Raw genomic sequence first — 23,489 nt, 5'->3', positions numbered from 1 at the left:
ATCCACCTCCTCCAGCCGCCCATCGGCGGGGGCCAACACCCCCTGATGTGCAGGTGGACGGGGAGGTTCAGCACCCCGCTCCTCACTCCGCGGGAGCAGCTGTCGGTGTGGCTGCCGCCCCCCTCTCCCCCAGCCCGTTCTTCAGAACGCAGTGCCCTCCAGGACCAGGTGCGAGAACCCTGGCCTGTGGGTCCTTCCAGAACCGGCTTCCTGACGAGCTGGGTGCCAAAGAACCAGGCCCCCTGTGCCTGCACCTGAGCCCGGAAACCCCCCTCCTGTCAGGCCTTTCGCAGCTCCTCCGTGGTTCCCCGTGTCCTCTCCCCGGGCACCCTTCACAGCGAGAGCAAACCAGGGCACTTAAAAACCCCACATGGCCGAAACCGGTGTGGCTCAGTGGATAGAGCGTCGGCCTGCGGATTGAAGGGTCCTGGGTTCGATTCCGGTCAAGGACATGTACCTTGGTTGCGGGCACATCCCCAGTAGGGGGCGTGCAAGAGGCAGCTGATCGATGACTATCGATGCTTCTAACTTTCTCTCCCTTCCTGTCTGTAAAAAGTCAACACGCTATACTGTATTTTCTGCTTTTACTAATAATTTTCCTCCTAGCAAGATTTCCTTTTTTAAAAAAAAAATGTATTTTTGTTGATTTCAGAGAGGAAGGGAGAGGGAGAGAGAGAGGGAGAGAAAGAGAGAGAGAGAGAAACATCAATGATGAGAGAGAATCATGAATCGGCTGCCTCCTACACACCCCACCCTGGGGACGGAGCCCACAACCTGGACATGTGCCCTTGACTGGGAATCAACCGTGACCTTCTGGTTTATAGGTCAATGCTCAACCACGGGGCCGTGCCACCTGGGCTGAGAAGATCTCCTTTATCAAGTATTCACTTGTTCGAGTGAATAGTATTGCATTGGACTCACACATGCCTTTGAGCCCTTTATTTTCTTATGAGTCTGCAAGTGTTAAGAGAAGCACGTGGGATTCGGGGCGGTGGGCGGGGCTGGGCGGGAGGGGATGTGGGGAGAGGACGAGGGCTGGCACCAGTGCAGAAGGATGAACACCCTTTCTCTTCCGCAGCGACCAGATGCTGAGCTACAGCCTCGGCAGAAGGCTGCCCGCCGACCACGTGAGCGGGTACCTCCAGTTCAAAGTGGAGGTTACGTCCTCGCTGCACGAAGGTGAGAAGCCGTGTGGGGAAAGGCGTCGCGTCTGCGTTGTCCGTGTGCGGGTGCATAGACTCCGATGGGCGTCCGGTTCTGCAAATAAGAACAGCGGCCCAGGCGTGACCCGGAGGTGGAGGGTCCCGCGGCGACGCCACGCCTGCTTACCAGAACCATCTCCCAGGCGCGGACACCTGCACGTGGCACTGGTGGTCGCCTGTCCACAGCAGAGAACGCATACACTGCCTGTGTCTGTGAGACCGGCCACAGGCCCGCTCCCAGCGAGGCGTGAGCCCCAGCGCCTTGGCGATGGCGGGAGGAGGGCTCGGCGGGAGGACTGCGCCCTGTGGCGGGGCGGTTGAACCGGAGACGCTCATTGGTGACGCTCGCCGCTTTCTCCCGCAGATGCTTCCCCGGAGGCCGTGGGCTCGATGCTGGGGGCCGGCTCTGTGAACGGAGACCTGGGCAGCCCTTCGGACGAGGAGGAGGTGCCCGGGGCCCACCCTGACGGCCCGGCCTGCCCCAACGGGCCGGCGTCCGAGGACAGCGCCGAGGGCACGCCCAAGCTCTCCCTCAGGACCAGCTCCGCCCTGGACGTGGACGCCGAGGACCTGACCTCCATGTCCTCCCGGAGCTCGCCGCCCCGCGGGCGCCAGGCCTCCCTCCACGACTACCTGGACGCCGGGGACCTCGACGGCCCTGCCCGGCCGGGCCCCGCGCCCGGCGCCGCCGCCGAGCGGCCCGCGGGGGCCTCCCCGAAGCTGAGGAGCAGCTTCCCCACGGACACCAGGCTCAGCGCCATGCTCCACATCGACTCGGACGAGGAGGACCACGAGCTGCCGCCCGGCCTGGGCTCCCCGTCGTCCCCGGAGGACGAGGGGGGCCTGATCATGCTCGGGGGGCCGCCGAGGACCGAGGACGCCGGCAGCTTGTCCTCGCAGACGAAGCCGGAGGACACCCCGCCGGAGGCGGAGGGGGGCCCCACGCAGGAGGCCGCCTCCCCGGAGGGGAAGCCGGAGGGCGCCCCCGAGCTGGCCGAGGGCCCCTCCCCGGCAGGCCCTGCCCCGGGGGAGGGCGGAGAAGATGGGCCGGCGTCTCAGCCCGGCGCCGACCCGGACCCGGACGGCACGGAGCCCTGCGGCTCCCAAGAGGCGGACCCCACCCCGCGGGGGGCAGACGCGGGCCCCCCCGACACGCCGGGAGGAAGCCAGCGGGCCGCCAGCGAGGCCGAGTCCCTGGACCAGGGCTCCGAGCCCTCCCAGGTGTCCTCGGAGACGGAGCCCAGCGACCCCGCCCGGACCGAGAGCGTGAGCGAGGCCAGCACCCGGCCCGAGGGCGAGAGCGACGCGGAGGGCGCCGACAGCTCCTGCCAGGAGAGCGCCGCCACGCAGCTGTCCTCCGTGGACACCCGCTGCTCCTCCTTCCCCGACACCCCCACCTTCTCCTCCCAGGAGGAGGAGGAGGACAGGGCCTGCGCGGGGGAGCCCCCCGTGCCCCGGGGGCCGCAGGAGGCCTCGTGCGCGCCCGGCTCCCTGCCCGCCGTGCACATGCCCAGCGCCGAGGAGGAGGGGCCCGGGGGGGAGCTGGCCCCCTACCAGGACCGGGACCGGGACCAGGACCGGGACCGGGACAGGGACCAGGACCAGGACGAGGGCGCGGAGGTCTGGCAGCGGAGGGGCAGCCTCGAGGGAGCGGCCGCCCCCGTGGAGAGCCAGCCCCAGGAAGAGGGCGATGCCAGCGGTGCCCTGGGGGCTGGTGAAGGGGCCGCCGCCCAGGAGGAGGGCGCCACTGGAGGTAGGAGGTGGGGGGCAGCATGGCGCTGGGCTCAAGCCGCCTGCCAAAGAGGTGGCCTTGTCCCTTAGTGCCCATTAAGCTGCAGGGCCTGCATGCGTCACTGCAGGGCTCAGTGGTTAGCGCTGTTAGTATTCTTCAACAGACCTTCCGATGCTGAGAGAAGAGGCCAGTCTGAGGCTTAGAGGGTGGGTCTTGAGGCTCCGGGTCAGGAATATGTTGTGGGGACCTGCTCTCCCCAGGAGGATGGCCCCTGGAGGGCGGGGGGGCGCTGGGGGCCTGGAGGGCCTCGATGCCCGAGGGCAGGTGCGCGCGCGCGCGCACACACACACACGCGCGCAGCCACGAGGCCCTGGTCCGGGCAGCGTAAGAACAGAACTGAGCGTACGCGACGCATCTCGGGTGGGACCTGAGTTTTCGGACACAGAACCACGCGGGCCAGCTGCTTCAAGGTCAGTGTGGCCCGCAGGGGTTTTCGGAGACACCTGGAGGTTCACCTGCTCAGGTGCAGCTTGCCAAGGAGAAAGGGACGAGGGCTTTGCATGTCTCTGAGTGTCTTGAGGTGCAGATGGACATAGAAACCGTATTGTGTGTCCACGAAGGTGGACGATTCCTTTCAAAAGTTCCATTACAGATGCGCCAACAAGCCGAAGGGTAATTTCCTCAACAGCACAGACTCAGAAATGGGAAGGGTTTTCTGACTCTGACCTTTATTTTTTTAAAATACATTTTAATCGATTTTAGAGAGACAGGAAGGGAGAAGGAGAGAGAGCAGAAACATCGATGAGAGAGAGGCATCCATGGGCTGCCTCCTGCACGCCCCCTACTGGGCTCGAGCCCACCCCTGGGGCCTGTGCCCTGACAGGGAATCGAGCTGTGACCTCTCCGTCCATGCGCCAGTGCTCAACCCCCGAGCCACACTTACTTTCCTAGCTAAAGGGTGCCCCTTCCTTTCTTCCTCCCCCTCCTGTGGTGGTTGCTTTGTTCCCTTCCTTACGCTGTGGCCACATGTGCGGGAGGTGACCCTAAAGCATGAGCGCATGACCAGGACAGCGGTGAGTGGGGAGGGAAGAGGAGGGGAGGGAAGGGGAGAGATGGGTGTAGGTGGACGTCTCTCGAGATCCCAGTCACCTCCTGTTTTCTTCTCTTTCTGGGTCTTCCTGTGGGAAGTGAGACTCCAGAGAGGGAGAGAGAGAGAGAGGGAGGGAGGGAGGGAGGGAGGGAGAGAGGGAGGGAGGGAGAGAGAGAGAGAGAGAGAGAGAGAGAGAGAGAGAGAGAGAGAGAGAGAGGAGACTAGCCCCCTTATTGGTTAGGGTTTCAGTACAATATCACATTCATGTGCTGCTGGTCTGTACGCCAGTCTGTCTGACTGTTTAAGATCGTGGACACGCGGGGTGGGGTGGGGGGCGGCACCTGGATAACGTGTACCTCTGATCCTAGGTGCCCAGGCCAACGGCCACCAGCCCCTGCGCTCGCTGCCGTCCGTGCGCCAGGATGTCAGCCGGTACCAGCGGGTGGACGAGGCGCTCCCACCGAGTAAGGACCTGCCAGGGAGAGGGTGCGAGGTGGGGGGCAGAACACACGGGGCCTGGGAATGGATGCCCAGTCCCCAGCCAATGCAGCGTGGAAGGTGACTCCGTGTGGAAGGTGACCCCCACCACTGTTCCCCCCCTCTCACTGTCCCCCTGCCTCCGAAAGGGCAGGGACCTGCTCTCCTGCTCCAGAGCCATAGATCTGATCCACTGCTGTTTGTACTTCATACCGATATTTCTTGGGGAAAATTCTTAGTTTGTCCAAGGAAAAAGTTCCATCTTTGAAGACAAGTTCTTTTTGTTTTGTTTGTTTGTTTGTTTTTTGTCAGAAAATGGAACTGTGCTTTCTTTTCTGCTTTAGCTGCCAGGAAATTTAGCCAAATTGTAGTTATGACCTTAGTGGGGGAGCTGGCAGCGTCTCTCCTCTGCTTCCTGTACGTTGCTGTCCGCTCTGTTTTCATCCCCAGTTGACCTAGCCTGTGTTTTGTTTTTGTGTTGTTTTGTTTTGTTTTGTTTTTCCTCAACTGGAAGCTATTGATTGCACACATTCCTGGGGAGGGATGGCCGTTTGTTTCCATGTACGTTTGGTTTGCGCGTCTGCCTGGATCATGGCAGCTCCATCGAGGAGGGGCTGAGAAGGGAATACTTGGTTCTCAGGAATCTTTGGGATGGGGACGTGTGCAAGGAGAGAGTGAAACCTCGGAGCAGATCCGAGGGTTTGGAAAGTGGGTCCTAGAATCAGGGCCCCGTGGTTGCTCTTGGTCGGCGGGTGGCAGGTTGAGCCCAGGACCTTTTGGGAATGTCCTGCTGAGGGGGGTGTGGCCCGGGCCAAAGAGTTCAGACCCACAGCCTGGCTCCTGCGCATGTCTGCTGTCTCGGGGCCTGAGTGGCTTCAGGGCTTTGCCTTCTCTGTGCTTTTCCTCAGCCCAGTTTTTCTTTCCTTTGCCATATGCCGGGCATCCCAATGTGTTGAAATCAGCGAAAAAAAGACCTTTCGCTGCCCGCCCCCCCACCCCCACCCCCTTCCAGGCAGTCCTCCGTGATTGTCTGGTGCCACCGGCTGGGGTCTCATATGCAGCCTTGCCAGCCCTGGGACTTGGCTGGAATACTTGCCCGTTCGACGTGTTCGGCCTGGCCCCCAGGGCGCGGCCTGTGGTGTCTGTCCATTAGCTGTGTAATCACAGGAGCGTTTTGAAACAATCAAGCTGCTTAGGGGAAAGGGGCTTATTAATGTGGAGAAATAATTAGGATGGAAAGGGAAATGTGCGAGGACTTGCCTGGTGAAAGAACAGACCTCGGCTGCTTTCCCACGTCAGTGACTCTTCGCAACTGCGCCTGATTCTGAAGATTTTTGCCCTTTGAAACCATGAGCTCATGCTCCGGGCATTTTAATGGGGAGAGCCTTTGATCGGGTCCCGGAGCTGGGAGGTTTGGCGCTGAGGACCGCTCTGCTAGCTGTTTGCACCGCATGTGCACTTATGTGCTTGTGTGCGAAGACGCACACACGTAATCAGCGAGACCGCTTATGCGTACTATTAGACAGTCCTTTAAAACATCGTGCTGCTGGGAGGTGGGGGGCAGTCATGTGCTCTGGCTCTGAACACGTGCTCGTCTGTGGAATCGTGCAGACCGGGCGCGGGGCAGCGGTGCTGTGTGCGGGCTGGGCTGCGTTCTTATCTTCTGAAGACCATTTCCTAAAATTGTGTGTAAATATGCACAAGGACGTTTCCAGCAGTGAGGGTGTTTTTTTTAATTTTTTTAATTTTCAAAAATTGATTTCATAGGGAAAGGGAGAAGGAGAGAGAGAGAGAGAGAGAAACATCCATGATGAGAGAGAATCATTGATCGGCTGCCTCTTGCCCGCCCCCTGCTGGGGATGGAGCCTGTGACCAGAGCGTGTGCCCTTGACGGGAATAGAACCTGTGACCCTTCAGTCCACTGGCTGACACTCTACCCACTGAGTCACACTAGCTAGGGCCAGCTATGAGATTTTTTATGTAAGTTGGGGGGGGGGGGGAGAAACAGGAAAAAAATCTTGCTTTGGGGAAAGCAAACAGCAGTACCAATTTTGACGGGAATGCCTTAGAATACCAATTATATCTTAAAAATACTGGTGCTCATCCCTAAGGATGAGTTCTGTGCGTTCATAGCGTCTTTAAAGGCTGGCATTCTGCATGCAATGTGGTCTTCACCAGGCCTTCTAAGAGAAAAGCATGATCATTGTATGACAGCCAGCTGACCATTCCACGGGGTCACAGAGGAGACACGTAAATGTAACTAAATGTGATTAAATGCTGCGTAGATTTATGTTTCAAAAGAAGTGATCTGGCCCTGACCAGTATTGCTCAGTGGATAGAGCATCACCCTGCAGACTGAAGGGTCCCAGGTTTGATTCCAGTCAAGGGCATGTACCTTGGTTGTGGGTACATCCCTAAGTAGGGGGTGTGCAGGAGGCAGCTGATGGATGTTTTCTCTCTCATCGATGTTCCTAACTCTCCGTCTCTTTCCCTTCCTCTCTGTAAAAAAAATCAATAAAATGTGTGGGTTAAAAAAAAAAAAAAAAAAGAGTTTGGCATTCTGCACCGAGGACCTGGTTACTAAGTGGGCGCAGCAGAGTCAGTCAGGGTGGACGGAGGGGGGTGGCGGGTTATGCAGGGAGGCCTCTGTCCGTGGCCCCACACAATAGCGTGTCGGAGGTGCTGAGTGGACCACGTGGACAGCTCAGCTCCTCCTAACCCTCCAGACTGGGAGGCGCGCATCGACAGCCACGGCAGGATCTTCTACGTGGACCACGTGAACAGGACCACGACGTGGCAGCGGCCCACGGCGCCCCCCGCCCCGCAGGTGCTGCAGAGGTCCAACTCCATCCAGCAGATGGAGCAGCTGAACCGCAGGTGAGGGCGGCGCTGTGGGTGGGCTCAGGGTTGGTTACCGGGTGCGAAGGCGGAGACACGGGGTCTCGCTTTCCTCTCCGCGTGTCCTGTCATTAAGGTGTAGGTGCTACGTCTTAGGATGCATAGGTTTCGTTGAACTTGTCTTGGTTAAAAAAAATAATACCCCACACACCACCACCACCACCTACACTACACGCACACGCACGCCCATGTGCGGGCACACAGCTGGTTTGGAAACTGGAAAGGAAATATGTAATTTTCCTTTGATGACCCTGTTCGTCAACCCAAGGCATTGCCTTTTAGTAAGCCAAATACGTTTTTTAATACCTAGAACCTCCGTTCATGATGCATCCTTATTATCAATGGGAGCTTTTTGATCTGTCCCTTTTCAGGTACTAATTGCTACAGAGCAAAAAGTTGTTTCTTCTTCTTGGACAATAGCGGGATTTTGTGTTCTTTGGTTAAAGACCACAATTTAAAAAAAAAATGTGTTAGGAAAATGTCCACAAGCGATGGACAGAGGAAATCCAATGCAACGTGACTTACTGAATTGAGAGAGTGCCCGGCGGGCCAGGGAATGGAGGTTTGGGAGGAAGGGGCCGAGGCAGGGCTGACAGCGGAGACCTAGGGCTCGGGAAGCGGTGCGGCCCCAGGGCTCAGGGCTTCTGAGAGGTGACTGAGCTCCTGCGTGCAGGTACCAGAGCATCCGCAGAACCATGACGAACGAGAGGCCCGAGGAAAACGCCAGCGCCCTCGAGGGGGCCGGGGAGGAGGCCGACTTCCACCAAGCCAGCGCAGGTACGCGCGGGCGGGCGGTGGGCGCCGCGGGGGCACCAGAGCAGCACACAGGTGCAGGGAGGATTGCCCACACATGAGGCTTTTCTCGTAGAGAACTTTGGACCTTTGATAAGATCCGTTAATCCAGCTCCAAAAGTAGAATCCACCAGGGACCTCTTCCTTCTTACGCCTTGACTTTGTATTAGGACTGCGAAAAGAATCACGAACCCACGTAGAAAATAAGTTCCGTTAATCTCTGGATCTGTGGGCTAGCAGGCAAAGACTGAGTCTGATCACTGAAAGCATCATCCCATTCAGATGGGAATGGACCAGAAAGGCCCTCCGCTTCACTTCAGCCGAATGAGGAGCCACCAGGTTTTCTGGGTGAATTTACATCAGGGACAGACGCGTTGGGGGATGAGGCAACACAGGAGGCATGGAAGGTGTCCGCAGGTGTCCCGTGTAGGCGTGTTTGTGCCACGTGGACAGCTCGCCCTGAAAGCCGTTCTGGTCTGCCCCCCCCCCCGCCCCCCCGCCCCTGTAGACTTCCGCCGTGAGAACGTCCTGCCGCACTCTACCTCCAGATCCAGGCTCACGTTGCTGTTACAGTCTCCCCCTGTGAAGTTCCTCATCAGCCCCGAGTTCTTCACCGTGCTACACTCGAACCCCGTGAGTATCGCATGGGAGAGAAAGTGCTGGGAAAAGGACATCTTCCCCATGCGCGTGCGTTTGTGTGTGCGTGCGTGCATGCGTGTGTGCAAGCACACGTGCATGCGTGTGTGCGCGTGCATGCATGTGCGTGTGTGCGTGCGCATGTGTGTGTGCGTGCATGTGTGTGTGTTTGTGTGCGTGTGTGAGTGTGTGTTTGTATGTGTGCATGTGTGAGTATGTGCGTGTGTGTGGGTGCGTGTGTGTGTGTGTGTGTGTGTGTGTAGTAGTAGGAATGATGACAGCTGATGTTGACCAAGCACCACATGTGCTCCAGTCACCGTGGTAAGCACGCTGTATGGTTTGACCCATTCCCCCAGAGTTTTGAGTTAGATGAAAAATTCTTGTTTCCAGATGAGGAAACGGAGGCACAGAGAGGTTAAAGACGATCCCCAAGGTCATACCGCCGCTCAGTGGTATCTGGAGGTTAACGTTTCAGAGATGGTGACTGGGGTTTATGCCGTGAAGGACCACCAGGCTGCAATTCTGAAGCTCAGCAGACTTTTTATAAATAAACTAGAGGCCCGGCGCATGAAATTCAGGTGCGGGTACAGTCCCTAGGCCTGGCCTGTGATCAGGGCCATCTTCCCTGACTGCCGGCTGCTGGTCCCGCCCCTGCTGCCACCCAATCCCGGTTCCCCGTTTGCCATCGGGTGATTGGAGCCTGCCAGCCCGGGGAGGGACTGAGAGGTGGTCATTGCACCTCATAGCGGCTGGTCGAGTGGTCATTCTGCCTTTCAATTTGCATATTACTCTTTTATATGTATAGATGCATCCTCTTGGTTCCCAAACTTCAAAGATTCTGGTTTAATAGGTGTAGTGAACATCCTAAGAGCCCTTATTTTTTTTAAAGATCCTTAAGTGATGGTGATGTAACTGGTCTGTGACCCATAATTTGGGATTTCCACGTAAAAGGAGCTGTTGCATTTACGACGTCACTGCCTTGGGCACACGGTAATTCAGCAGGACTTCCGACGGCTAACGGACTTTCACGGCTGAGCAGTGTCAGCGGACTACAGGCTTCTTGTTTATTTGGTTTGCGTGTTGGCTCTGGTCTTCCCTCTTCTTTTTGTGGACATGATTTTAAAACTCCTTTTGCTGGGAAGCCCATCTTGATTTTAAACAGTTCTTCCCAAAGCACTTAAATTGCGTTTGCTTTTCCTGCCTGGACTGCGTACGTTCCTGACTGTACAACGATTGATTAATGCTGTGGATCCAGCGCTGCTAGGAGATTGAAACCCTGCGGGGTGTATCCCGGATGTATGCGTGGCAAGAAGGGTAGTAGCTGGATGTTTTTTGCTGATTGTCTCAAGATAGGAATTTATGGGATACGTCAGCCCATTTTTGGTGAAGGGCATTACTTGTCGGCATTTCTTCTTTTTCTTAGATTAATGGAAAATATCACAAAACAAACTTTTATTTGGTTTTCTTGTTTTAAGATTTATTATCTAGCCTTTTTTTTCCTGAGTTGTTTATGATCTACAACTGTTCCAGTAAACTCCCTGTTTGTATTATTGAAAATGTTCAGCATAGAAAAGGAGTATATTGCCGAAACCGGTTTGGCTCAGTGGTAGAGCGTCGGTCTGCGGACTGAAAGGTCCCAGGTTCGATTTCGGTCAAGAGCATGTACATTGGTTGCGGGCACATCCCTGGTAGGGGGTGTGCAAGAGGCAGCTGGTCGATGTTTCTCTCTCATCGACGTTTCTAGCTCTCTATCCCTCTCTCCTCCTCTCTGAAAAAATCAATAAAATATTTTAAAAAATTAAAAAAGAAAAAAAAAAGAAAAGGAGTATATTAATTTAAAAGCTTTCCTAGTTCTCTTTTCTTTTTATGTTTTGAAGTTATCAGTTTGTTTTAAGCTAGACATAAAAACATAGATTACGTATAGCAGTATTTTACTTAATTATCTTTATTGAGAAGAACATAATTAAGTAGATATATGGTTGTTATAACTCTAAAGGAAAACTGGAAAACAAAATATTGTTGGGTTTTTTTTTTTCTTCCTGTTTTGCATGATGGTTGCTTTAAGATATGTTCTACTGCCCTCTGTTGGTTGTGATCAGATTTATTCCAAATTGTCCAGATCAGAGGTCAGCAAACTCATTAGTCAACAGAGCCAAATATCAACAGTACAAAGATTGAAATTTCTTTTGAGAGCCAAATTTTTTAAACTTAAACTATATAGGTAGGTACAATACATTGTTATTAACTTAATTAGGTACTCCTAAGCTGGCCTTTGCTAAAAACGCAAGGGGCCAAAGAGCCACAGTTTGCCAACCACTGGTGCAGATAAACCATTTCTGCTGATAAATCTAGATTTACTAGTAATTATTACTGTCATGTTTTTTTACAGATGGTATGCCTGTATGTGTCTAATAATTCTGACATAAATATATTCATTATATGCAACTGGATAATATTTCCAACATACATGCCAAATCATTATTACTCTGGCTTTTAATAAGCTCTAGAAATACATTAATCCCACCATATAAAATTTTTAGTGCTTAATGAAGAAAAACATTGTTCTGAAATATATAAATATATTTTTGCAAGTCAGGTATTCCTACTATTACAAAATAGATGGATTGAGGTAAGTTAACTTTGGTCAATAAGTTAAATTTTCCTTCCATTTTAAGTCTTTAGCTAGATGAGAGCAATGTAAAATCCCTCTTATTAAAAATACAGACAAAACGTCTAAGATAAAAATAAAGACAGTCTGTATAAGGTAGGGCTGTTTCCATAATCTAGCAAACAATGGTACTTGATTTTGTTTATAATGAGCCTCTTTCCTATATACAGATGTTTATATCTGCTCCCACATGGGCCTGCTGGTTGAACTCCTGGTTAAGGGGACAATTTGCATATTAGCCTTTTTTTTTTATAGGATATACACTGGGCTAGATTATTATGTATTCAGAGAACACAATAATCTGGCCACTCAAGTGTGTGTGTGTGTGTGTGTGTGTGTGTGTGTGTGTGTCTGCTGGCCGGTCAATTTGCATATACACAAATAGTATATATGTAGAATAACATGTAAAATAGAATAAACTTGCAGGTGAATAACCCTACGTGTAGTTTCTTTATAAAAGGGTAGCATCTGGAGGGGTGTTTCTGTTTGGCCGCGTGTTCTGCGTGGGCCCCAATAGTCAGTGCATGCTGCAGAGACGGGAAAACCATCAGTGCTCGAGGTTACCCACCAGTCCCTAATGAGAGAAGTCTTTCTTGTACTTAATTTGCTTTGGCCGATGCTTATTGCAAAGACCAGTTGAGCCTGGCACTCTATTTCGTGTCTCATTGAGTGGAGGGGAGGAAGATGAAAGACCTCAATTAATTGGAAGAGCAGCCGAAGACTCCGGTGCGCAGAGCTGTCCAGCCCCAGGGGCTCGCTTCCGGCCAGAGGCTGGGGCAGGCTCCGCGCCTCATTATGGCCGCTGCTCGTCCCAATGAAGTCCTGCTGCTTCCCTGTGGCGAGGGAGGAGCAGGCCTGGTGCTCCGGATAAAGGTCAGGATGGGGCCCGTTGAGTTGCTTCAATGTGATGAGAGAGAAATGAGGAGTATCAAGAGATACGCCAATTTACAACAACGGCTAATGGAACGATTTATCGGACGGAGTTATCCCACCTTCATGTGTCCCCGACTGTGACCTGGGAGCTCATCGCCGTTGCCTCCAGACAGGCCGGTGTGGTCTGGGGCCTCTGTGCCTGCAGGGGCCCCTGTGGAAACAGATCGCAGCTCAAAGCCAAGGGCAGCAAACAGATGCCTTGCCGAGTGTTTGTTCCACGCCAAGGCAGGGTCAGCCATGGGCTAAGCTATTAATTAGCTAACGTTCGCCTCTCACAGCCTTCGCCTGCTTTTATTAGCCTCCATCTCTGCTTTCATGCTATCGCCGTCTTTTCTCTCATGCCCTCTAATTGCCCACAGCCCTGCACAGGCATGCCGGCTTGGCAGACTCTGTGCTGGGCACCTCGGTTTCTCACAGCCGTCAGAGCCTGCTCCCGGCTAGACAGGTTGAAATGTGACCTCCAAATACTGTATACTCACTCGGGCGTATTAGGGAACTAGAGTACACTAGTATTTGGGAATGGTTCAATGTGTTCTTCCTTCCTTCCCTCTTTCCTTCCTTTCGTCTTGAAAGGAAGAACATATTTTAATGCAAAGTAAAAAGTATGTAATGAGTGAATCAATCAGAATATTACATAATAGCTATTTTATACTAGAAGCTTGGTACATGAAATTTGGGTCCCTAGGCCTGGCTGGTGATCAGGGCCGATCTGTGGGGCAACTGGCAAGGCTATGGGGGTGGGGTCGCTGGCACCCGCCTTGGCTGGCCTGGGGCCTGCGGGCTGGGGGCACCTCCTGCATTTGAGCGTCTGCCCCCTGGTGGTCATTGCATGTCATCGCGACCGGTCGTTCCACCTGTTGTTCTGCTGGCCGGTCAATTTGCATATTAGGCTTTTATTATATAGGATAATATAGGTTACACGTCTGTAATGGCAAATAGCACATCTCAGTGACAAGCTAACAAAGCTGTGTTTCCCATTGCAAATTGGATTGTCAGGGTTCTATGATCTCTGTAGCCACTCAGAGACCCACGGCCCAGGCTGGGTCCCTTTCCAAACATTGCCGGTCTCCGTGCCGAAGGAAAGAGAGCTCCAGAGGGACTCACGTTGGCAACGAGTGTGTTGACCAATCTCGAGGGACCCTGGACACTTAGGAGCCATGTGGACTCACTTATCTTTTATCCTCCATCCCTACCACAGAGACAGCGAATGGGTGTTAGAATGAAATGATGCCCAGGGATTCCGGTTTCTGTGGGGCTTGCCTTTGTCTGCCTTAGACAGAAATAAGTAACATCACCCAGGAAGTCAAACCTGTAGGTCTCCAGATCCAGGGAAGAGGGACCGACCTGAGAATAAGGTTTAATTCCAGGACAGCGCGGCGTTCCTGGCCAGGTCAGTTCCATAGCGACTCCTGTTCCTTGGCACGTGGTACTGTGCAGTGAGTGTTTGTTGACTGACTTCTATGTGGACCACCCATGGCTTACGGTTCGTTTTCAGGGTATTTCTTAAGTATCCTAGAGATGAAGACGATAGCATTTTTTAGAAAGAACACTTTTTTTTAGTATGGTTGTGTAGTGGAATTTTATTACGCGTGCATTTTCGATAATATAAACTGGGCCGTGTGTGTGAGTGTGTGTGTGTGTGTGTGTGTGTGTGTGTGTATCTATATAGGCACATATACAGGAAAAATAGAGGGAAAGAATATATATATATATATATATATATATATATATATATATATATATATATATATATATATAGGTAAGAGGTATGAAGTCCAGGCAGCACTGTCTTCCATTCCATTCCCTGAGCTGATGCCTCTCAGAAGGTGTGAGGTGAGCCATCTCCGTCTGCTATGGTCTCAGGTGAACACAGCTCGACTGTGAGAGCACCTCCCCTTAGCATGTGGCCAAGCACTTCCCCACAACCTGACTTCTCCGTGTGTGCCCTCTGCGTCATGGGCGCTCAGCACGGGACTGAGTGCCCGTGATCTGTTCCGATGCTTCAGAAAAGCGGGCTCTTTGGGGGCTCTCTGGAAGGTGGTCTTCCGCCTGGTGTGATTTTGACTCATTCGCTACAGAATTAGACTCCACGGCCTTCTTCCTCATCAGACATCTAGACATCATCGGGAAGGACGGCCTTGCCTTCTGTAGCCTTTCTATAGGATTTTTAAAATTTTTATTTTTTTAAATATATTTTATTGATTTTTTTTACAGAGAGGAAGAGAGAGAGAGAGAGCGTTAGAAACATCGATGAGAGAGAAACATCGATAAGCTGCCTCTTGCACACCCCCTACTGGGGATGTGCCTGCAACCAAGGTACATGCCCTTTACCAGAATAGAACCTGAGACCTTTCACTCCACAGGCTGACACTCTATCCACTGAGCCAAACCAGTTTGGCTGATTTTGATCAAAATGGGTTCTTCCGTGTCTGCCCTTCCCGCGTGTGGGTCTAATCTAGAGCTACTTTGGAGACTGGCTGCCAACACCCACCCGTGTGCCCATGGAGCAGACACACCCGTGTGCCCGTGTGGCTCCTGCCTGTCCCTGGGGTTAACCTTGGTTCTCCATCCTTTCTCCAGAGTGCCTACCGCATGTTTACAAACAACACGTGTTTGAAGCACATGATCACCAAAGTCCGGCGGGACACCCACCACTTTGAACGCTACCAGCACAACCGGGACCTTGTGGGATTTCTCAACATGTTCGCCAACAAGCAGCTGGAGCTGCCCAGGGGCTGGGAAATGAAGCACGACCATCAGGGCAAGGTAACCTGCATGGGGCTCTGCCTGTGGCGTCCAGGGGAGGCCCTTTGGGAGGGGTCACAGGCCAGCTCCTGGGTTCGAGCGAAACCTGGACCAGCAGGCTGTCTCTACAACTTCACTGCACACCTCAGAAGTAGGTGTGGGGGCGTTCGCTCCTGAGACAGTCCTGTCAGCCTGGGTCCGCTTCCCCTGTAACCTCTCACCATTTTCTGCGGATCAGGGAAGAGGCGTAACAGCTCGTGTGATGGAGAGTTGAACAACAGTAGCGTTGTTTGGTGTTGGTAGCTAGGAGGTTGCTAAGCAACCACACAAGGTGTGTCTTTGTGACGCTGTCCGGGTTTGGGCCTGTTGGTTCAGATCTGGATTTTGTTAGCACGTCCAACAGGAACACAGATGGATTCGTGTGTGATGAGCAATGCACAGCTGTTCTCGCAGGCCGAGGAGCCACCTGTGTGGTTACTTCCTTTGTAGACGGTGAACCGGAAAGCCGGGATGTAAGCAGGAGCTTGTCACGCGTACAAAACCTGAATGAGGAACTTGGTCATTTCTGTCAGGGTTCCTCAGCTAAAATGCTGTGCATTTGATTCTTGTTTAGCACCGTTCTAAGCTTTTTATGTGTCTGAGCTTCTGTCAGCAACTCCATAGACAGCACTGTTATCGTTACTACCAGCTCCAGGTTCGGGGCCTCAGCGGTTGGCTTGGTGACCTGCCCAGTGTCATAGAGATGGGCAGGGCCTGAGCGGTGCCCGGGCAGCTGGTCGAAGGCACCATGCTCTCCATGCAGGGACTGACTTCAGCGTCCTTGTCTGTAAAAGGACTTTCCATCCCTTGTGGGTGCGGAGGGATACAGCGACCTGACATCGAAAGTAACTGTGCTTGGCCCATTCATTCAGCAAACATTTATCGAGCACCTACACAAGGCAGACAAGCCAGCTGCTTCATACAACTGCGTGCTCATGGGAAGAGGCGGGAAATAAACCAAGAAATAAGTGCCTAGCGTGACGAGGCACCTGACGAGGTTTAGAACAGGGGGCGGGGAACATCCATCCCATGGGCTCTCAAAATCATTTGGCCCGGCCCTGCCAAGGCCTTAGGGGTGAGTTAATGAAACGTTGGACCAAATAGAGCAGGCTGATTGGAAGTTGATAATTTTGCATGGCCCTGGAATGATGCTATAAATACCCAATTGCTCTTGGCAGAGAAAGGTTCCCCACCCCTGGCCTCGCTGGTCCCGGTAAGGACTCAGAAAAGCACTGATGGTGCTATGCCTGGCGAACAAGAGCAGCGGCGAGCAGCATTCATTTCTCTTCTCAGCTCGGCCAGGGAAGAGCTGTGAGCATCAGAGAACCCCTGGCCCGGGAAACCCCAGGGGCGATAATGCTGCCCACAGCCTGCTCTGTGTAGAGACAAACTTGCTCAGTCAGTTGCATCCTCGGCGAAGGGACGCGGAGCTTGTGCACGTGGGTGTGGAGGGCCCTCTCTGCCCATCCTAGCCTGCCTGACGTCTCCGGGGGACAGCGTCTTCGTCACAGCCCCTGGACCTCCAGGACAGTTTCAGTTGCATTTAGGGTGCTGTTGCCGATGAGTAACGATCGAGGGTTAAGGACAAGTTCTGCCTCACAGCATTTATAAAAGGTTCGGTGGTTAGACAGCGGTAAACATGACCTTGGCATCCTATTCCCTGAGGATGCTGTGGACTCCCGGTGTGGGGTTGGGGGTTGGGGGTTGGGGGTGTGGAGGCAGGTTCCACCGAAGGTCATAGGCATTGCAGCGGGCCCTGAATGTGGGCTGGGGCTGGTGGACAGCTGACGGCACAGTCTGCTGGTAGATTGGCCGTTGGCTGCCGTTGGGCATGGCAGACAGACCAGGACCCCTGCCCTGTGGACAAAACGGATTGTCCGTGGGGCCTGAAAGCCGGTTACTTTAGCCTCATCTCTCCGCGTCCTGCGTTAGGACTTCCACAGGATTTTTGCCTAAGCTGGACGCCTTCGCTAGAGCAGGTGTGTCTCCCTGTGAGTCCCCCGTCCTTCCTGTCCAGGTGACTGGCTCCCAGTGAGCTCAAGGGACTTCAAGGGACCCTTGGGAGAGGCTCATGCTATGTCAGCGGTCAGTCACAGCTCCCATCCCCCAGGCGATGAGTGGGTTTTCTCCCAGCCCTGCAATGTTAATGAATTAGAGGTCCAGGGCATGACATTTGTGCGCAGGTAGGTTCCCTAGACCTTCTTTTGTTCCGCGCTGCCCCCTGGTGGTCAGTGCCCATCATAGCGATCGATGGAACTCCTGTTCTCCCTGTTGAAATCCCAAGGGGACACTTTGCATATTAGCCTTTGATATAGCTAGATTGCTTTGCTTCCAGAACACTGAAAGGGAGTAAACTTTTATCCACTTACTGTAACGTCAAAAGCTCTCCAATGACAGTTATTTTCCTACCGTGCCGCGTGGTTTCTAGACTTACGTGGAAATAGGGTGTCCAAATCCGCCGTTAGATGGAAGGGTTCTTGAGAGGAATGCTCTTGCACTTAGCTCGTTGGGCTGATGGAATTTGGCTCCCTCTTCTCTTTTCAAGTGCAGCGTTTTTATTGAGTCATTCTGCGTGCCTGTGTGCCTGCCCCTGTGATATGTCTGCTGTGGGGTGCAGTGTTGACCCCATGATGTTTGAGCACCTGGATTTGATCCTTTCATGCTCACAGCAGTCTTATAGATAGCTGCTATGTTTACCCACATTTTAAATGCTTTTTTTTTTTTTTTAAATTAATTCTAGAGAGAGAGGAAGGGAGAGGGAGCGATAGAAACATGGATGAGAAACATCCATCAGCTGCCTCCTGTACGCCCCTTCCTGGGAATCAAACCCAGAATCTGGGCATGTGCCCTGACCAGGTAGCAAACCAGCAACCTTTGGGCACATGGGACCATGCTCAGCTGACTGAGCCACAGGGGCCAAGCTCCATCCCCATTTGTAGACGAGGAAACTCTTAGAGGAGGCACGGCATGGTCCCACCGAGAGAAGCAGGTGGAATGGGATCTGAGCCCAGGCTGCCAGCTCTGAGCCGGTGCTTGGAGTCTGCCCTTCGCTAGTGAGGGGTCAGTCCTGGTGCAGGGAGGAAGAGATGCTGTGGGGGGCGTGGAGGAAGGCAGCCCAGGGGGAACTGCTCTCCACTCTCCCTGGGTGAGCGATCAGGCCTTTCCTGAACCCCCCCCCCCCCCCCCCCGTCGGTTCATGTGCATTGTTTCATGACGTCTGTCTCCACTCACCTCCTGGCATACTTGTTAGCATGTTCTGTCTCCCCCAACAGATGTCCCTTCTTCCCATGCTGCGGACCAGTCGTTTTATTGCTAGCTTTACCCGGTGGCCAGATACGTTTCTATTGAACAAGTACAACAACGTTTTACATAAACGTTAAAGGCGCGCTCTAAAATGAAACACCCGTTGCATGTTGAAGTTATTTATTACATATTCTTACAAGCTAATAGCCTTTTAAAGAATTCTCGTGATGGGCCACAAGCCTTCGAACAGAAAACACGAGAATTCTCGTGATCTGTCTGCAATGCGTTAAGAATTCTTTTATTTATTTATTATTATTTTTTAATTACCCCCTTTCCTACTCCAGTGCCTGTCACATAGAAGGTTCTCAAAACAAGTTTGATGAATGAATGAAAGTCAGGCATCTCCGCATAGGACAAACGGACAAGCCCCCAGGCTCCCTACCTACTCACCCCCCTTCCCAACCTTCTCCCCCCCCCCACCCTGCCCCCCGTGCTCTCCAGAAGTCAGTCACTCCTCGATCGACTCCCATTTGACCTCCCTTAATGCATATGTTGTCCTGGATTTTTCGCATTACATGTTGGAACACGGTAGTAATTATGCTTGTACTGCCCTTTAGCTGTCTTCAATTTTGAAAAGAGACTGTTTTTTAATTACTAAAGGCCACGGGTTTAGATCGGGTGAGATTCCACAGGCTTTGGGCAGGCTCTTTGGGGGAGTTCCAGGGTGAAACATGTCCTCATTTTGAAACAAAACATAGAAGCAAAGAAAGTTGCCCCAGGGGGAAAAAAAATGTTCTGCTTGCTTCCTGTGATCAGAGTTCTTAAGTTTTTGTACACTCTCAGGAGTGCGAAAATCAAGGGTAACTTGGGAACCGGAGCTCAGTTAAATTTTTGTAAGAAATATGTGACAGCAGCGTTAAAATGTGACGTGTTTCACACGCTTCTGGCCCTTGGCTGGGCTTGATCATTAGTAGGTGCTCATGGGGATAACACATATGTCTCGAAGACGAACCGGGGCTTTCACAAGGAAAACCAAATGCTATTTAACTTCGGAGTGTTCCTTCTTCCATCCTTCCTCTTGTGAACCTGACGAAATTAAATTTGAGAAAATAGTACTACAGTGAGGTCAGGATTTCTCGATCCATCACTACCTCACTTTGGCTGAGTAGCCTTCTGTGCATCCCGTGGGGCTGTGGTTAGCATCAGGGCAGGTAATAGAGGGATTACAAATGGGAGAAAAAACAATGATGATTATCATTACCACAATGGATCCAGTCATTCACATAATAATACTTGACCGTGTACAAAAGATAAAAACTATACAATAAAAACCTCTCCCGCTTTATGACTTAGTTTGGGGAGAGCAAGGATATAGAAAATACAAAATGCCTACACAGTAATAATGGACTGTTTTATTTTAAAATAATGGAATATTTTATTGCCGTATTTATTTGTAGCCAGGAGTGCTGCTAACCTGGTTGCCCAGCTCCCCCAAATCTTGATTTGAATGGCGGGGTAGAAGTAAGGAGTTCTAGAGAACAACAGCTGAAGAGCTTTATCCATTTAGAATTGTCTAAAGGTGATAAAGATTTGTTGTTAACGGCTGAGCCCTCACTCGGATGGGAAGCGCATCTGGTGTTACAGAGGCTGTGTGATTCCTGACGGTCTCCTTCCATCCTGCAATGGCCTGCGGACCGCGCTGACCTGTGGTGGTCCCACAGCACGGCCTTCTCCGTGCGGGGCTCCTCGGTCGCTCTGGTCTTTGCTGTCCATACTGTTCATGGCCAGGGCAGTCTGCTCCAGATGCTGCTCCTGCTGTAGCACTGGAACTACCCGAGTGGCTCCTGCTTCTCCAGCACGTGTGCTCTGCCCCTGCGCTCATCCCCTAGGTTTGCTCTCCTGCCCCCTGCACTGGTGGTTACAGTTTCTATCAGCCACGGTCATGAAAGTGGGATTTAAAATATATATATATATTTCGGAGGGGATGGGATTTAAAAAAATAAATAAATATGTATGTATGTATGTATATATATATATATATATATATATATATATATATATATATTTCAGAGGGGTTGGTTCCTCTGAAGAAGCATGGACACGTTTCAAGAGACTCTGAATCAGCTACACACACACACACACACACACACACACACACACACTCACACACGCACACACACACATACATACACGGCAGCTGATGATATGCTTCCACCCCAAGCTGGCAGCACCAGACCCAAGGAGAGACGATGTTAGGTGAGGAGACACCGGTGTCCCAATCCCAGCAGCTGGGTGGGAGGGTCCCTGTGCTCAGCCGTTCTGTCTGATGCAGGTCTTCCTTCAGTTGAGTCAATGAGGCCACCCACTCTAGGGAGGCTGTCTGCTGAACCAGTGTCCTCATTCAGATGCTAATCTGACCCACACCTCGCAGGCACACCCAGGGTAATGCTTGGCCAAACGTCTGGGCTCCGTGGCCCAGTAACGTGGACACAGAATGAACCCTCCTGACCACAGCAGTGACATAAGCACAGAGGAAGCTCCAGGCCGAGGCCAGGGGACCGAGAGCGAGGCCGAATGGGCCAGGCCATTAGGCAGCACCAGGACGTCTGTTACCACGTTCACAGAGTGGGCTTATCATGTCGTTAAATTTTTTTTTAGAAAGAGTGTTATACTGGATTTCCCTGTCAGGTTTTAAATACGGAATCCCTCGTTCTCTCCTTGCCTCTTGGTTCTGTACTCTCAAACAGTATTAACGGAGGGTTTCCCCCCAAATCATGCCACTTGTGCCTAAATTGAATACTAAGAAACAGTGAGGTTTACAAAAAAATGTATCATACACTTCCATGTTTTCTTTTTTAATAAAAATGTAAAACGGCAACCATTTCATTTTATTTTTATATATTTTAAAAATATATTTTGTTGATTTTTTTACAGAGAGGAAGGGAGAGGGATAGAGAGCTAGAAACATTGATCTACTGCCTCCTCCACACCCCCTACGGGGGATGTGCCCACAATCAAGGTACATGACCTTGACTGGGATCGAACCCGGGACCCTTCAGTCTATAGGCCAACCGGTTAGGGCCAAGAATTTTATTTTTAAATGAAATATCCTTTCCAATCCTTTGTGGTTTTTTTTTCTACAAAACAAACAAACAAACAAACAAACAAACACATGTACTATAATACCTGCCAGCTACATCGGCATCTGTTTCTGTTGCCAAGCCTTGTAACTCTGTGGGTGTGTGCCTTTGGATGTCAGATTGGGTTCTGAATATCAGAACGGTTCAAATGCCCAACTTGGATAAACATGACACATGGCAGTTATAGTTAGGAGAGAAGACGTTTTGGGGAGAGAACAAACATTTGAACAGTGAAAGGGACCACCGTCGGAGCCTATGTGAGGGTCCTCATTTTCCCCCGACCCTGGCAGCCCGCAGTGGTGGCCCAGGGGTGACACAGACTCTGGCTCCCCTCCCCCAGGAAGCAAGTGGCCACCATTCAGGGTCCTGGGTCAGGTTCAGCTCCGTGAATAAAATCAACTTAACCTTGTGAGGCCTCCAGTGAACACCAAAGCCTCTGAGCAGGATATGCTCTGTACCTTGAAAAATACGTTTTTGGAGGGTTTTTTTGTTTTGTTTTTGTTTTTGGTCAACTCCACCACTGCTTTTGTTACTATTTTTTTTTTTAAAATATCTTTTATTGATTTTTTACAGAGAGGAAGGGAGAGAGATAGAGAGCTAGAAACGTCGATGAGAGAGAAACATCGACCAGCTGCCTCCTGCACACCCCCTACCGGGGATGTGCCCGCAACCAAGGTTCATGCCCTTGATCGGAATCGAACCTGGGACCTTTCAGTCCGCAGACCGATGCTCTACCACTGAGCCAAACCGGTTTCGGCTTTGTTACTATTTTTTTAATCCTCACCTGAGGCTATTTCCCCACTGATGTTGAGAGAGTAGAAGAGAGAGGGAAAGACGGACAGAAATGTCGATGTGAGAGAGCATATTGATTCGTTGCCTCCTGTTTGCCCCTGAGGAGGAGCCTACAACCAAGGTGTGCACCCTTGATTAGAATTGAACTCGAGACCCTTTGGACCACAGACCGACATGCTATCCACTGAGCCACACCGGCTAGGGCTGCATTTGTTATTTTTGTTGGCACGTTCTTCAAATGCGTTGAAACAACTAATACCTCTTTGTGGTGGTTACCTGGCTCAGTCACCTCAAGTTACACAGTGATGAGGCGGAGATGGAATTAAACTCTAAATGTATGTATAACACATGGTTTTTAGACAATCTCTCACTCATTTTAAAAACGTATAAAGATGTTAGGTAAAACACACACACCCACACACACAAAACAAAACAGAAAAACAAAACAAAACGAAACAAAATAAAACAAAGCAAAAACCCAATAAATACACATAGGGGACAATGGTAAAGAATCTTCCTGGGGGAGTGTGCCTTTCGAATGAGAGAATAGAGCAAGATTGCATTTGTGAATTTATTTCTGAGTAAAATGCTAGACTCATGGAATCCTGAAGGAATTGCCCAAATATGGAGATGGCCTTTGCCTTTTATTTTTTTTAACCTCAATTTTGTTTTAAAACAGTTATATTCATGACCTGCAGTGGATTTCTTTCTTTCTTTCTTTCTTTCTTTCTTTCTTTCTTTCTTTCTTTCTTTCTTTCTTTCTTTCTTTCTTTCTTTAAATAGAATTAGCTATTTTAAAATTTCACAGCGATGACCTTCTTCTGCTCTACCTAAAATGGGCCGATTTGGAGAACTCCTTTCTCAGTGTCTACAGGAATGTGCTGGTAGCTGCTAACAGCCAGCTCTGCAGGGTGGGTGTGGAGGAGGGCTGATTTGTGGCACCTGCCTTTGCCCGTGGTGTAAATTCTCCCGTCACGGCCAGATTCACCCTGCCAACAGCGTTGTCAGCCAGCCCACAGAATACCTTACAACTTCGCATCAGCTCTCAGGAGCCAGGACAAGCCATCCCCACAATATTACTAGCTTTCCTACAAATATTTCC

At 51.6% G+C, this 23,489-nt stretch overlaps 1 protein-coding gene across 6 annotated transcripts in view; it reads left to right on the top strand.

The window, feature by feature from the left end:
- HECW2 (HECT, C2 and WW domain containing E3 ubiquitin protein ligase 2) overlaps nt 1-23,489 on the top strand; it is a 226,022-nt gene that overhangs the window by 123,590 nt on the left and 78,943 nt on the right. For all 6 annotated transcript variants that reach the window (XR_014795809.1, XR_014795810.1, XM_084893123.1 and 3 more), the window contains 7 exons: nt 1,079-1,179; nt 1,567-2,955; nt 4,393-4,488; nt 7,228-7,378; nt 8,073-8,176; nt 8,700-8,824; nt 15,009-15,194. Coding sequence is in view for 4 of the 6 variants with exons in the window: in XM_084893123.1 (XP_084749249.1) it covers nt 1,079-1,179; nt 1,567-2,955; nt 4,393-4,488; nt 7,228-7,378; nt 8,073-8,176; nt 8,700-8,824; nt 15,009-15,194 (2,152 nt within the window). In the remaining 2 variants the exon portion in view is untranslated. The remainder of the gene's footprint in view (nt 1-1,078; nt 1,180-1,566; nt 2,956-4,392; nt 4,489-7,227; nt 7,379-8,072; nt 8,177-8,699; nt 8,825-15,008; nt 15,195-23,489) is intronic.

This window comes from Pipistrellus hanaki (assembly GCF_964339955.1).
Source record: "Pipistrellus hanaki genome assembly, chromosome: 8".
Lineage (NCBI taxonomy): Eukaryota > Metazoa > Chordata > Mammalia > Chiroptera > Vespertilionidae > Pipistrellus > Pipistrellus hanaki.
Note: the sequence above shows the minus strand (reverse complement) of the source record. Positions and strands in the feature narration are given on the sequence as shown.